At 38.8% G+C, this 16,291-nt stretch overlaps 1 protein-coding gene across 1 annotated transcript in view; it reads right to left on the bottom strand.

Annotated features, from left to right (window-relative positions):
* Positions 1 to 16,291, bottom strand: part of CTTNBP2 (cortactin binding protein 2) — a 127,461-nt gene that overhangs the window by 60,725 nt on the left and 50,445 nt on the right. The window contains 1 exon segment of the mRNA XM_086887023.1: positions 4,833 to 4,940. Coding sequence (XP_086743149.1) covers positions 4,833 to 4,940 — 108 coding nt within the window.

Raw genomic sequence — 16,291 nt, 5'->3', positions numbered from 1 at the left:
ACACACTCAGATATGTAAAAAATGGCCTCTATCATTATGAACTCCAGTATCTTATAAACTACATATGATTCCTGAAACAATCTTATCATCCTAAAACAAGTAAGCCTCCTGTGATCCTCCCTTTGGGAAGACCTGTGTTAAAATACTGAATTTCTCAGCCAATTGATATCCCAGAAATGCTAACAGGAGAGCTGGAACCTGAAAACTGGCATTCAAGACACTATGCATTAGCTATGTCAAAGAAACATTGTGCAAATCTACACAGTAATCACTATGCTCTCTTAAAAGCTGTTTATCCTTGTTTTTAAATCTTACATTTTTAAATTGAAAGATTTTAAAATAAAGCTAATAGAATGAGTTACTAAACTTGAATGTGAGTATGAGGTATTCTTACAGGATGCATTCATTTCTGTCTTTTGACCTACCTATTTTATTACATTAATATTTGTACCTTCATTACAAAATGCTTTAAGAACTCATATACTTTTGCTAAGGCAAGTCATGAATTATCTTACAAGAATTTCTACTTGGATATAACACAGAAACTATGATTTCTTTGTAGCTCCATTGATTAAGCTGCAAGCCTGTCAAAATGCTTAGATTCAGGGAGATAAAATTCAGGCAGAGCTAGCTTCTACAGCAGAGATTGTTTTTCTTCTTATCTTTTATATAAATTTAGATAGTCTAACTCAAATCCTCTGAGCAGTTAAATTAGCAAAGTCTGACTTTCCCTAACTTTGTACTCTACAGTTCCTGTACAGTGCTCAATAAAGGACAGCACAAATCTCTGCCTTCCCTTCAACTAAAGCCCTAACAACAGTATGAATTTTCTTACTCAGCAGCCTGGTTTTACGGCACTACCTATTTTTGAAATGCTTAGCATTTTGTCAGATTCTGCAGAAACTGGGTGAAGTTTAAACAGATGTTGGTACAAACACATACAAATAAAATAAGCTTTCATGTCTTATGAAGTTACAGTAAATATTAAATACAGTAGGGCTTTCCAACCCTGAAGAAACACTTAAAACCAAGTTCATGCTGCCATTCATATATTGTCTTCCTAACTCAGCCAGCACATATACAGAATCTCCTGATTTGGAGCTTGCTAAAGCTCAGAGAAAGCTCATTGGTATTGCAGTCAATTTTAATTAACCAAAAATATATCCACTGCTGGTACTGGTAGTTCTTCTAGACTTTTTTTTTTAATTCATTGATTTTTCTCAACAATCAAATAAAGTTGTTCTAAATCCATGCAATGTGGTATATGAAAAAATCTAGTATGGTAAAAATTTGCATTTTTTTGTTCACATTAAATAATGTATACCACAGAAGCAATACATTTTGAATTTACTGTTTACCACCTAATGAAATCTACATAAGCAAATAAATGTATTTTTACAATAAACAGAAATCCCAACTGAATGGGGCTCTAAAATTTAGATGAAAAATAACCTACAAAGGATTTAACTTTATGAGTCAATTACAACAAGAAGCAGTACTTAGTATCTACAGTTCTATTCTTGATAGCTATTACTACCACATCAATTCCTCATATGAGGGTCAATGCATTAAAAAAAAAAAAATCCTCTAGAAAATAAACAGCCACACCAACCACTTTTTGCCTGGAGAAAAAAATAACAAATGAATGCTGTATTTGAGATCACAGTTGTGGGAGGCCAGACCTATGCTTTGACTATATGGCCACATTACCTCCACATTAGGAATAAATTATCCCCTTATTGCAGGCAGACAGATTACTTGGATAATTGAGACAGATGCAGGCAGCAACTACAGTAAAGTCTCCCTCCACTTTGAACTATATGGACTCTCAATAGCAATTAATCAGCAAGTTATTTCTCATTAATGAAAAAATTTTCATGATTTAAATGGTAATCTGAAGCTAATTTTAAGTGCAGCACAACCATGATCATGAAGCTACTAAAATACAGAAATTACAGATTCAAAAAAAAAAAATCACTCGGTGTAGTAGTTATATAAAATCAGAGCACTAATGAGAAAGATTTACACAAAGATCCTCTGAGGTGAATCCTGATGCTCTTCTCCACTGTAAAGTAACTTATGACTTGGAGACCCAGAAAGTTGACTCTAAGCATCACAAAGGTCTACTTTTCCAAGTCTGTTGGTTTTCAGAGGGCTGAACTTGCCTAGCTACTGATTGATAATTACTGTAACTATTTCAAGCAGGAACCAGTTGTGCATATTATAACGGAACAACAATGTGTTGTGGAAATGTAGAAGTAAATATCTGCATATTTCTCACAGATTTCTTCTTGAAGTTTTGGTTAGTTTCAAAAGCAGTCTTGAAAGTATCTAAAATTTATATAAAGTCCAGTGGAAACTCTACTGCACATTATGAAAAAAGGCACAAAAAAAAGCGTTAATTTTTATACATGACATGAGGTTTGATTCTTTCTAATTTATTATGTGGCACAAATTCCATTACCTTAATAAAAATCAACACTTTAAACCAAACTTATCTTCCCTCCCCATCCAAACCCTCAGGATGACCATTTAATTTAACAACATTTCTTCACATAATCTCAAACTGCTGGCCTTTCATTTAAGATTACTTAAGAGGAAAGGAAAAATACATATTCTCTAGTATAGTGTTGAAAATTATCAGGCTTTGACCTATCATAGAAATTGGGCTTTGAAACAGCTCTGAACTACTAGTAGGATTACAAAAATTCCACAACAAGCCAACTGCCCCAGCGCACAAAAACACACTCACTAACTTTTCCTAATTTTGAAACAGACCATCATCTCTTTTTGAAATAATGTTAGCCTTTCCCCTTACACAAAAACCATTTTCTTCTTGCTTTAAGGATATGCAAACTATGTATGCCTATTTGTTGCAGCAAATCAAAGTACCAAATCTGACACAATTCCACTGGCATTCTCTTGTTCTATGCTTCTATATTTGGCTAACTAGTTTATTTTTATGTGCTGCTTGGAGAATCCAGCTGCTAATACTGCTGACTTGTGGCTTCCCAACTAAGAAGCCAGAAGATCCAAAAGTATCATACTACAACACATCAGCCTACAGTTCTTCAGCAGGTATGGCTTCCAAGTTACCCAGTACTAGTACAGCTAAAGACAAGCTGCCAGGAAGATTTGAGCTACACACAGAGCTTGTTTAGAGAATCTAGAAATTGAGATGCAGGAGGAAAAAAACACCAAAAAACAACCAAACAAAAATATCCCAGCTCCCCACTTTCAACATTTCACCTTATGTGAAATTGAGCTACTTTTTATATTTCAATTTCAATTTAATCATCAAAGCCCATTTCAGCAGGTGCATGTGAATTTGATATAGACTTTTTCCTCCTGGGACCACAGTACACTGAATATATAATGTTTACTATCATTAAACACTTACTGCATTTTAATTTTTTCCCCTCTTTTTTTCCACTTTGCTCAATTTCAATTCATACATTTTTTTATATGTAGTGCAGTAGCTTGTTCCTGAATATTTACTAGAAAAAATTGACTGAATATTCTATTTGCATTCCTTCAAAGTTCAAAGAGTCAAAAAAAGAGACTCTGGATGTGCTGTGCGCACTTTCACTTTTACAAAACTTTAACTGGCAGACAGGGAAAATGAAATTCCTAGTCCAGGAAAATGAGCCATGGAATTGTCAAACAGATAGATAAAAAGGCAGTACATTTCAACACATGAATGTAGCTGAAGGCCAAACACAAAGTAAGTTCAAAGTGCAGTAATACTCCAGAAAAATATTGCTCCTTATTGTCACTACAAAATGAAAATTACATTTTATAGGAGAGATTTACACCTATAAAGCCTTCAATTATTAATTTATGTACATCAATGACAGCTACTTTAAAGCTCCATTTGCAACAGATGATCTGAAGCAACCATAAAACAACTTAATAAAAATGCATTTACCATTGTTACTGTGACATTTCAAGTGAAAAATGTTCCCACACTACTTGATAATCATTATACATACTACTAAAAATTAGCATGAAATGTATTTTATTACATTAAGGTTTTGCTTTACAGGACGTTCAATACATTAAAGAGTACAATTTCCCCTTATTCAGCCAAGAAGTTATAAATATTTTTAACCCACAGAATACTATTTTCCCCCACATCTGCATCTGTTTGGCAGCTCTGTTAAATTTTCTTTTGTTTCAGATCAATATTAAAATCAATATGGGCATAAAAAATCATATTTTAATTAAGTAGTTTTGTTTGCAGTCTGAAAGGCAACTTAGTTGACGGAAATGTACAATCTCCTGAAGCAGAAAACTAACTTTCACATGTGCCTAACAATAAAAATCTAACCAAATACTTGTAAGTGCTGTTAAGAGCATGTATCTTATTTCACCTTTTATTAAAAAAATATTTCCCTAAGTGGATATGCCCACCTGATTTTTGTCCCTACCTCCATCTCACTGAAAATGAAAGCACTGAATAGAATGTATGACTGAATATAGCCTATTAGAACAAATTACAAATGGACTGCATTTTCTTTTGAAGTTATCCTTTTCTTTCCCAAATAAAAGACTTTAGAAAATAAAATAATTTAAAGAAGAAGGAGTTTCACAGGTTTTTCACTTACCTCTTTGAAATTTTGTTGGTATTTTAGACCAAAATTATGTATAATTACCAAATGGCTACAACTAAACAAGAACATATTTTGTTATTACTGAGATTTAGTCAACCTAAAACTTTAAAAATCACAATTTATTCTTCCACTAACAATATTCTATGTATAGTATAAAGGAAGTGGCAAAAGAGAATTTAATAAAAAAAGCCTAAAAGCAAATCACAACAAACAACTTACCCGCAAGGCTTCGATCACAAGGTCTCGTGCTTCTAGTTCTCCTTCCATTACACTCAAAAGCATTCGCAGTTCTGACTTGCTCAGGTTATCCACATCAAACTCTCTTGTCTGTAAGAAACAAAACACTGATGAACACACTGACTACAATAGTTACTATAATTTTGAAACAGTCTGATTATTTTTATTTAAAGTGAAGAAATTAAAGCCCTCCCATATTATATTGTTTCAAATTGTTGCAAGGGATCAGTCTTGCAAAGTCTTGTGAATGATAAAGGTGAAATGGTAAAAGCTCTGTGACTTCCCTTGTGCAGCTTCACATAGGCTGAAACAATTCAACAGATGTGAAGCATCACTACATGGAGGAAGGTGAGAAAGAGGGAAAGGATATTAACCACAGCACACCTAAAGCACCTGTGCAAACAGCTACCAAGTTACCACCACACACCAGGCTGAATGTGAACTTCTGAAGGACAAGTTGTGAATTATATGTATGCTTTATTTGCAGTCTCTCTCATTTGTTAGGCTGGAGGGGAACAGTACAGGTTTAAGAGGCACTAACAAAGGACAGTTCATAGCAACAGTATCTTTCCAGTCCACAGTTACTAAGAACAGTGTAGGTCTGACTGGCACCCTGAGCAAGGCAGGAGAATGAGTTTATACTGATGAATAAAATCACTCAGCACATACTCAGTGTGTACTGTGAATGTCAGAATGGCTTCTGTAAAACCAAATTCACCTCACAAACTGCTACAGCTCTCTAACAACATCAACAGGCACATGGTAAAATGGATCCACTGGACACTAATGTATTTGAACTTTCCAGAAGCTTTGGACAAGATTCTGTATCCAATATTATACAGGAAGTCCTATCCAAATGTATAGGAATAAAAGATACTTCATGGATAGGAAACAAACATGGGTAACAACCACTCTCCAACATGGAAATAGGTAAGCAGGGGGCACCTCTGGGATCAGCCTGACTCAAGTTTTTCATCAATAACCTGAAAAAAGGATAGAGAAGTGGCAGTTATTTCATATGGAAGCTGGCACATAATTCTTCACTTACAGGTGAACAACCTCATTTTACCCCTGGTAAAAGCACATCTCAAGTACTGCATGAAGTCTTCACCTAAAAAGTGCAAAATTGGCTAATTAAAAGAATGAAAATAAAAGGAATAAGTACTGTATGAGGAAACACTACAAGGCTGGAAGTCTTGATTTCGGAGGTGTGGCAAGGGAAATGTTATAATATTCATAAAATCACAAAGGTAGGAAGATAAGAGTAATACAAATCTCTTGTTCATCATGCACAATGCTAACATGAGTAGGCACTTAATGAATTTAGAAAGGGATTACTTTCAGGGAGAGAAAACAATTTTTAGATTCAGCTGCCCAGATTAATTTTCAATATCCTATTATTCCCTGTAAGGTAAACTCTAAACTCCTAGCTATGATGTAGATGTGTTTACTAGAAAGCACTGCAAAGCAAACACTCAACTATCTTCTATGAAGTAATCTGTTGCCAAATTAGGTGAGCCATGTATCTGGATATACTGTCTATTTTCCCCAGAGCACATATAATCTAAACATTTACCCACTCGGGAACTTACTTCGGTAGATAAAAATCTAATAATAATTAAGTCAAGTACCATTTCTACTTTTTCAAGGCTAGAGGATGGCAGAACAGTAGTGTTCTATTCAAGCCATCAGACTTGAAGACTTAGATAGATCTAAAATACCCAAAGCCGAATCTGTGTTAGTATTACTGTGTTACACTTTTACTTTGCAGTTGAAACACATAGAAGTGCACAAATGGCTAGCAAGAACTGTGTGCCAGAACTTTAGCTATTTACGTGCAATATATGTTGGATCAAGCTTCCTCATTTAGGTAACGTGGATCACCCTCCTGCACAAGTAGGGCCGTCCCAGAGCACACGGCACAGGACTATGTCCAGATGGTTCTTTATCTCCAGTGAGGGAGACTCCACAGCCTCTCTGGGCAACCTGTTCCAGTGCTCAGTCACCCAAACATAAAGAAGTTCTTCCTCATATTCAGGTGGAATTTCCTGTGCATCAGGTTCTGCCCATTGCCTTTTCTACTACTGCTCAGCACCACTCAGCACAGCCTGGGCTCCATCCCCTTGGAACCCTCCCTTCAGATACTGACAGACATGGATGAGGTCCCCTCTCAGTCATCTCTTCTGAAGGCTGAAAAATTACCTCAGTCTGTCCTCATAAGAAATGCTCCAGTCACCCTATTTCTATTAAGCATAAGATGGGGCCATCCATTCTAATCAGAACTTTAGCCTGAACAACAGTTATCTTCTATTTTTGCTGTCTGGGTCAGCTATTCCTCTAATCCAAAAAACAGCTCTTACTCTCCATGCCAGTGAATTGAGAAGAAACAGCCAGTTCCTTTGAAGGCTTTTTTCCAATATATGCTGCAGCAGCCTCTCACAGTGCTCCTCACAATTCTATATAATACTCACTGATCTAAGGACACATATAAAATGAAAAGTCACTAAAATTATACAGCTCCTCATGCAATCTAGTGTCAGTAGAGTAGATTTTACCTTAAAGGCTGCAGCGGTTTTCGCTCTTGGCACTTCTAATTACTAAATTTAATTCAGTCAGATACAAGGACCCACTTATCCACCATTCTTCTTCTGTGAAGCACTTCACAAAACCTAATACCTCAAGGATAAGAATTGGTTTCTTCATACAACTTCTTTGATAATAGAGAAACTAATGCAGGGATATATTTTTTTTCCCAAAATAAAAATCAAATAGTATAAAAAGTAATATTCAGTAACGGTATTTGAAGTTGCCATTCAGTGGTTTATCCACTACATTATCTTCCCATTCTAAAATATGCTTGTCTCTTCTGCCAAAAAAAAAAAAAAAAAAAGGCACTCAAGGTTTCTGATAGCCAGGAACAAAGTTAAGGGGGGCATCCCAAAAGTACAGTACATGAAACACAGCCCTACTCTTTTGCCCAAGTCAGTCAATTCAGTCTGTCAGAAGGTATAACACAAGGCAGATCTTTGTCAAAATACTGTCCATCACAGGTGTAACATCTAATATCTGCAATCTTTCCTGAGACATAAATGAAAACATTCTTCCATGCTTAACAAACCATAGATTTTCTTCAATATATGTGATGCAGTGATGAGATTTCTAACTAAACATTTGATTAAGCAATTACATTTTGTTCATGGGTACACCTTGAACTAGAACTAATGTCTAAAAGACAGCAAAAACTAGCAGTTAAGTGTTCTCTCTGGTAATTTATGGTTAGAAATAAATAAACACAAAAAACTTCAACAGGAAGACATTCCAACAAGACATTCAAATTGGGTTTTATATTTTTAATTTAAAAAAATTAAATAGTAACTAGCAAAACCACTTCATATCTAAACAATACTAGCATATGAGGCTAAAAAAACCCACTTACCCAAGCATCCTGTCTCCAAAAGCAGCCAATAAGGGATGCCTTGAAATCAGGACTAGAACAAAGCAAGTCCATAATAATAATTCCCAGAAATACTCTCCCAACCTCCATCAATTTTCAGCTTATTCACCTTCTGAGCCAGATATTGTCATTTTCTATGTAAGCAGTCCTCAGCTGACATATCTGCTGTGAACCTGCCCCCTTTCTTTTTGAACTTCTATGTAATTTTAGCATCCACAGCACAATTACACATTTTGTGGAATCCACCACCTTTGCTGTCAGGTACTTTTGTCTGATGCCTTCTCATTTTAAAATATAAACTGTCCACAATCAACCAGAAAAGACACACAAACAGAAAAAATGCTTTTTAGGATGAAAGAGAATGCCATCATTTTTCTGGTCTTGTTTATGAATAATTTTACACCCACTGAGGCTTTTTTCCCCCCAACTTTATTTGACAAATTCTGAAATTGGAATGTCTACTTTTTTCCAGTACTTTAATGTCATCTTCAACCTGTTCACTATGAATAAGCAACATCGAATCCATTCACACAGGATAAGAGGGTGCATGGCAGTCACTGAAGACACTACCACATCTTCTCCCCATGCAAATCTCTGAATCAGCACTCATGGCGCTGCAACACAGCCTTCCCTAACTGGACCAAAATACAGATTTTAAACATCTGAAATATTCTCAAGCACCATTTTAAAAATATCTTTAAGACTTGAATAGATAAAGCATATGATGAAATAAAATTATCCTTGCTCTTAAACACTCCATGCTATCTTCTGGGGATCAAGATGTCCAGTCACGGCAGGCTTGCCCCATATGGAGCCCTGTTTGGCCAAGTCATAGAAAAAACTGCTGGTTAGTTCTAGAAAAGATGTTAGATCCTCCTAACATCTTCCAGTGGAGCACTAAGTCTTAGATCTCCAGAAAATAAAGATGGCCTTAGCAGCTCATAGCTTATGTGCCATCTGGGGTTTTGCTAGAATACCTGTGGCAGAGTGCCAAGTTGTAAAAATTCAACTATCAACTTACCAACTTTGTAACCAAGCCAGCCATTATACTGGTTTTATAATGGAGATATGGGAATATGTTGCCCTAGAAGATATTTCATATACACAACCAAAACACAAGAGGACTTTTTCCTCTACCTCTTTCAGATTTTAAAATGTTTGTTCATAAGAATGAAGTACCTGAAAAACATTACTTCGGTTCTCTCTGTCTCTAAAATTCCATGTTATTTTTCCAGATCAATTTTTTAAGGAGTGTATGTTGCTTGGCAGCAAGTGCACTGACAATAGAACAAACTGCTAATTAGCTAAAACTCATCCAACTACCTGCATGTGCATCACAAAAACCATACAGGGAAAATTATGCCAGCAGTGCTAAAGACTAAAATATAAGTTCTTCCAAGCCAAAAGGAAGAAAAATCCATCAGTTCGGAACAAGAGAAGGACTACTCAGAACAGCGGTGATCAAACTGGAGAGGTGTTGTCCAGCCTCCATAGCCTTTGGAAAAGATAGAAAGAAGATGAAATTGGAAGGTCACCATGAGGCATAGGAACAGAATGGAGTCCTTCTCACATGCCAAGCAATTTAGAGTAGAAATGGTTAAAGTCTTTACAGTTAAACACATCACACCACTCTCAAAAAAATAAAAAAAAATTTAAAAAGGGAGAGATTGAGAGATTGGTAGTGCCAATAGTGTGGACAGTACTGGCAACCTCAGTAACTAAAAGTGCTGTTCATTATGCTGTCACAACAACTGTTAAAAACTCTGCTGCCTTCAGCAGAAGCTGGAAGAGACAGGTAAAGTTTAAAAGCCACAACTTTGTACTTTCCCTAAACATATCACAGGAAAAAAAGAAGTTAGCTGTGAATTAATCATAAATGACCATAAGAAACAAGCTCCTTTTTCAGAAAGCTTTTTAAAAGATGGAGCCGGGTAATAATCCAGGACTTGAGGAAGAAACCTGTGGCGCATAATTGAGGGCTGGAAGGGCGGGAGTGGGGCAGTGAGAAATATAAAAACATTGTACAAGAAGAAACATAGGGAAAAGCTGTCAAAAGTAAAAAAAAAGTATTTTCAGGAAGAGAAAGGTACATATTAGTACATAAAGGTACATTTATTACGTATTTTAACTTGAGTTCTCATCAATACACAGCAGAATCCTCTTGAGGATTTACAAAGCAGACTTTCCAGATAAGGTTCTAAAAATCAAAAAGGTGTGCTATTACTTATTAGGCTATACAAAATAAACTTCTAGTATACTGATGGCCTCACATCTTCAAGACCCATGAAACAACTGCACCAGAAAAGCACAACCATGATTTGTATGTTTTACAACACTAAGTATGTTTCCCAGGTACAACTCATCTGATCAAGCATAAATATCTATTTTCACTAATTCTCTTTAGTTTCCTATAGAGAATTATTTAGTATTGTTTGAAATGTCCCAGGAATCAGAGACAGCTTTTCTGGGACAGACAGATTTGATACAGAACTTAGGAGAGTCATCCATGCCAACTGGACTAGCAGCAGAAGTCCAGATAGAAGCTGCATACCCCAGAGTTTCACATATGGGCCACTAAAGGTGAAAACCTAAAGGTCTGTGTCTTGTATGCATGTATGTAAGTGAGGTACTTAATGGTACCAGCTATGCAAGTCAGGTACCCAATGTCCCTTTATTTTCAATGGAGAACTAATCAGCTCAGCTGAATACACAAAAAAGCTATTCAGCTAACCACCACCAGAACTACTTTCTCATGGCTCCACTGAGTGTAACAGGATATTAAATAATGTGCATACACATAGACACCTAAATTTAAGTGTCTTGAACCCCATTCATACCTTTACCCACACCTTCAAGAGTCAGCTACCTAAGTCACTTCACTCAAAACCAGTGAAGTTCATAAACCTGTTTCTAAAACAGGTTATTCCTTCTAGCCACTTACTTCACCCCACCAGCTATAAAAGGAAGTGGGTATGTGGTCAAATGAATCATAGCCCTTTTCTAATAAAGAAAACTGCAGAGAGACTGCTAAAAGAAGTGGTTATAATATCCACATACTATTCATGAATACTTCAGGGAAAACCACAGTTTATTGCTTTGCCTGTGGAAGGCATGCTCTTTAGTCTGAAACTAGGGTAGGAATCTGTGATCTGATGCTTCACCAGAAATTATCTGATGCAAAAATACATGTCCATTTCCCACCACATCCAAGATGAACTTAAGAAGATATAACCTTTAGGAATGTTCTAGAAACAGAAACAGGTATGAAAGCAGAGAAATATCTTTCAAGGAAAAGCAATGTGGTTTGCTCCCCAACTAATATGGATTTTTTTGCTGAAGAGAATATCATCTGATGTTAGCATTCAAGACTCATAAAATTTCATAGTCATACCCAAGGGATTATGAGGATATACTACATATGCATTACATTATAGCACCCATTAGCTCAATGACTTTTATTGGATTGTTCACCACTAGAAGTTACCCACTTATTCTGCCCCACTCAGTACACCTCCCCAGCTTTCTGGGTTTTTCAGAAGGTTTTCTTTAAATGGTGTGGAGGAGGTTTTCTTAGCTATTGTGGGCTTTCTTGGCTTCAGCTAACAGCAAAACTTTAACAGTTTCAACATTTAACCATAAATATGCCTTAGAGCTGGGGAATTTGTTTTGGAAACAACAACAATAAACCCCCAAACAACCAGCCCCGAACCCCTCCAAAATTACTAAGACACTGACCTTTATACACACCCAGATATTATCACAGCTGTTAAAACATTTGTGCACAAAAAAGCCACAAAGATACTTTATAATTTTTTAGTTCAGAGCAAGTTAGGCTTCTGTACAGATTGAGGCCCACAAATCTTCTAAAATCATGTTTAAATTCTTAGATTTAATGGGCAATTTCTGTTCAGCAAGTTGCTTTCAAATAAGTCACTTCTAAGGCAAATATTATATGATTAGATATAGATACAGATACACACAGTTGAAGCCATCTGTTTTCCAGAATTTTACATCTTACTTTGTGCTACAGGAGAACCAAAACACAATGCCAAAGAAAGCTTTAACTCGTATGTAATTTGTACATACCAGTACATCCTCCCTAAGCCTACTTGACAGCTTCTGGTTTGCATGTTCAAGGATTATACAGGTGTTTTAAATAAACTGTTCCTTTTTTTGGACAACCAGATTTTGCACAACCAGACCACAAACTGCTGTCTTCCTGAGATCTTTCCTTCCTGTCCCAATTTCCATCTCTATTCCTATCTTGGTATATCCCCCCTGAGACCAAGGCAATGCTTACACAAATGAAGTCAAAGCAGTTGGGAAAACAACTGAACTTACCGCATCCATCAGCTTTACACCTCCCATGCCACTTTCACGTATCTGGCTCATACCTGTGCACTTCACCTCTAGTGACCCAGTGTGACAGTCCACATTTGGAAGAGGAAGGAACCTTTACAAAGTGGACTGCATTCAGTGGCTTTCTTTTCTCATCCCCAGAGTTGTTCACAACACAGGAACAGAGGATGTGCTGCAGGTTGTGAAGTAGAAGGAATAGAAAAAGGCAGTGCTGTAGTTTGGAGAAGGGGGAGGAGAGGAAGAAAGGAGGTTTGAAGTGTCACTGCAAGATGGATTGACACCAACCTCTCACCACAGAGAAACAGGAGAACTAGAACAGACAGAACTGTTCTGTCTCTGCATGTCACCTACATACTGAAACACAACAGCATGGCACATCTGACTAGGAGAAAATAACTTCTCTGAATGATAATGCTACATAATGAAAACTTTTATTCAGATGAAAACAGGGTTGCTAATGGCCTTTTTGTAAGTGACCATTTCCTAGGATGTAATCTCTTGTAAGAGATACAGTCTTTGCTTTTCAAGGCTATGATCTCATTTTCTGCTACTTGCAGTAGTCTTCAGATAAGAATCCAACTCATCTAAATCAGCCTATATAATTTATATGATCAAGCCATAATCTAGCATTTCACTATACTGATGAGAATGGCAGTCCTACTACAAATATTCTTACAGATTGATAGATAGTGAATACACCAAGCTAGGAATAAAATACCCCTCACAATGTCACCACAATTCACACTTCATGGAATTTCTCTCAGTTTATATATTTTTTCTCAGTATTGATAACTTTTCATGTAGGGTAATTTTTGTACTGTTACATGACCCACAGCAACCCACAGTGATCTTCTGGGGTGTTCACACATTCTCAATGCAGTTTTGTAGCAACATTCCTACTCACTTTAGTGGAGTAAAGATTTCACTCTATGAATATCCACTATACGTACAGCTTCACAGACAGTAGAAGGTACTGTCTTTGAGGGGAAAATAACATCTATGCTTTTTATCACTGGTCAAGCAAAATCAACCCCAAAAATTTCACTGAATAATTTCAACAGACTTCATGTTTGATATAACAGGCTTCTCATAGGCTTTGTTAAATCTACACTGAAGATGAAGTATGTGACAAGCCAACCCTCTCTGCACAGCAGGCTGATGTTCAATGTTTCAACAAAAGGACTATCAAATTGGATTATTTCTTGCTATTATATAATTATTATTGGTAGACATTAGGCAGATGGAAATAATTCAAAGATGTTTTAAAACACAGACATGTTTTCTCTCAATTCTAGTCCAAGTTGCACCAACACAATTTCAGTGACTTCAGTGAAATCATGCTTAGCAGGTATGAAAAAGGACCAGAACCACTCCCCTGCCATTTTTCCCTGTCACTCTTACCACCATAAAAATACCAGTATTTTGTGGGAAAGAAGTGATGTGTTCACCAAATGCTGTGCTTTATCCAAGGAAGCTCAGAATAACAAGATTATTGGCTTTCTTCCTAAATGTAACAAACTATAGAACAGTCTAGGCTTTTTGAGTCAAATTCCCTGGTGAATGTAAAAAGGGGAGGGAAGCACTTCCCTTCCTTTTCTACAGTGCTTCTAAAAAGAGCAGAAAAAGTCTTTATTTTTCAGTGATGTCATTGACAGTGTATCAAGACACAAGAACAGTACTTAGTATCAAGAAACTCTACTGTGCTGTCCAGTGTCACACACCTTCTGCTTACAGCATAAAATTTACACATTAACCCATTACTAATACAAATAATTTTAAAATATTTTGTTACTGCTCAAGTATAGCTATTTTGTTGGGGAGAAACACACAGTTTATATCCTAGTATGTCTTCCCTTTCAAAAACATATTTTAAAATAAGTGTGCAGTGGAGAGCTAGCCCTCCTACCTTTCACAATGAGAACACTAAATTGCATGTGTGGCTTATACTCCACTGCCTAAGAGTGTGATATTAAAGTCCAACTTGATTACAGGCTACTTGTTTGATATTTAAAAAATGAAAATTAAGGCAGTATTAATATGAATACACTAAAGAATTTAGTGTAAATAACTTTGTTCAAAACTTGGGCTTTAATGCATTTAGGCTTTCTTTTATTAATTCTTGTTTTAATATTAATTTAAGCCATGGTTATATCGTTGCTTTAAAAGACAGTGATGTTATAAATATGCACCGCGTAAGGTTTGCTTTTTTAAAGGAAAACTGAATTTCCACAGCACTGCAGATTTTAAGACACACAAGGACAATTACGTACACAGTTGGAACAAGGTTTCAGATAAGAACTAGTGCCACTTTGGAAGTAAACAAGATAATAAAAAATAAAATGCTAGCAATAACCTAAATTTCAGAGAAACCAGTGCCCCTCCCTTCGGGAGTCATCGCCTTCAGGAACGATCCCAATCAGAACGGGCACCACCGCGGTTTTACTGCCCCGAACTTCGCATGTGGCTACGCGACTGAGCAGCTACAGCCTGACTCTGGACCCGCGGCTGCCGGCCAGGCGAGCCCCTAGGGCTGGTTCGCCCCGAGAAGTCCCCCGACAGGCTGGACCACGCCAGGTCTGGGGTGCATCGGGAGAGCTGCCGGGCTGACAGCGGTCTGCCAGAGCACGGCCGAGGAGCCGCGGCCCAGCAGAGGCGCAGACTGCCCGAGAACACGAGCCTCGCAGCCTTGCAGGAGAGAGAGCCCAGCGCTGGCCCAGGGGATCGCAGCCTCCCCCGACACCGCTTTAACCATCGGCTGGCACCGCACCGCATCCCTCCGCCTCCCTCCCAGCCGCCTCACCCACCCGCAGAGAGGACACGCCGGCAGAGAGCGGGTTTTGCTCGGCTTTTGAGGATATTTTAAATGGGAAACCAGATCCTGCCCCTGGGGCGCGGGCCATGGGAGCCGAGACGTCTCCACACACCCAGCGCTCGGGACGGGGACTCGGGGCGGGGGAAAAGGACGGTGCCTCTGCATAGAAAATGCCTCACGAGAAGCAGGCGAAAGCCAAGCGCCTTGCGGGCCCGGCAAAGGGTTAAAGAACAACATTTCCTCCGCCCCGGTCTGACAGGTCCCGCCGCCCCAGCCGCTGTCAGCACCTCAGCCCTGCCGGAGAGCCGGGGCGCAGCCCCCTGGCTGTGGGAAGCAGCGGAAAAGGGGCGGTGGGCGCGGGAGAAGCGAGACGGGGAGCGGAGCCCCCTGCATGCCCCTCACGGGCGCCGCACGCCGTTCCCCGCTCCGGAGCAGCGGGAAGGAACAATGGGGGAGAAAACCCACCGCCCCCGCTGAAGGGAGAGCCGCAGGGAGGGAGACCCCGCGCCTCTCCCCGTCCTTGCCCGGGGCGGGACGGGGCTCGGCGGCAGCGGGTCCCACAGCGAACCCCGTCCCACCCCGGGGGAGAAGGAGGGCGGAGGGACGGAGCGGTAGAGGCAGGTCTCCAGGCACCGCTTCGTCCCAACCCCATGGGGGAACCCTCCTCGCCGCGACTGGGTCGCACCCCCTCTCCCGCCAGGCCGATTACCGCTGCCGTGGCCGCCGAGTCCTCCCGCCCGCCAGAGCCGGGCTCGCCGCTCGCTCCCTCCGTCGCCATCTTCCCGCTGTATCGGCTCCGGCGCGGAGCGCGGTGCG

The sequence above is a fragment of the Cyanistes caeruleus genome, chromosome 4, assembly GCF_971803275.1.
Source record: "Cyanistes caeruleus chromosome 4, bCyaCae1.hap1.1, whole genome shotgun sequence".
Lineage (NCBI taxonomy): Eukaryota > Metazoa > Chordata > Aves > Passeriformes > Paridae > Cyanistes > Cyanistes caeruleus.
Note: the sequence above shows the minus strand (reverse complement) of the source record. Positions and strands in the feature narration are given on the sequence as shown.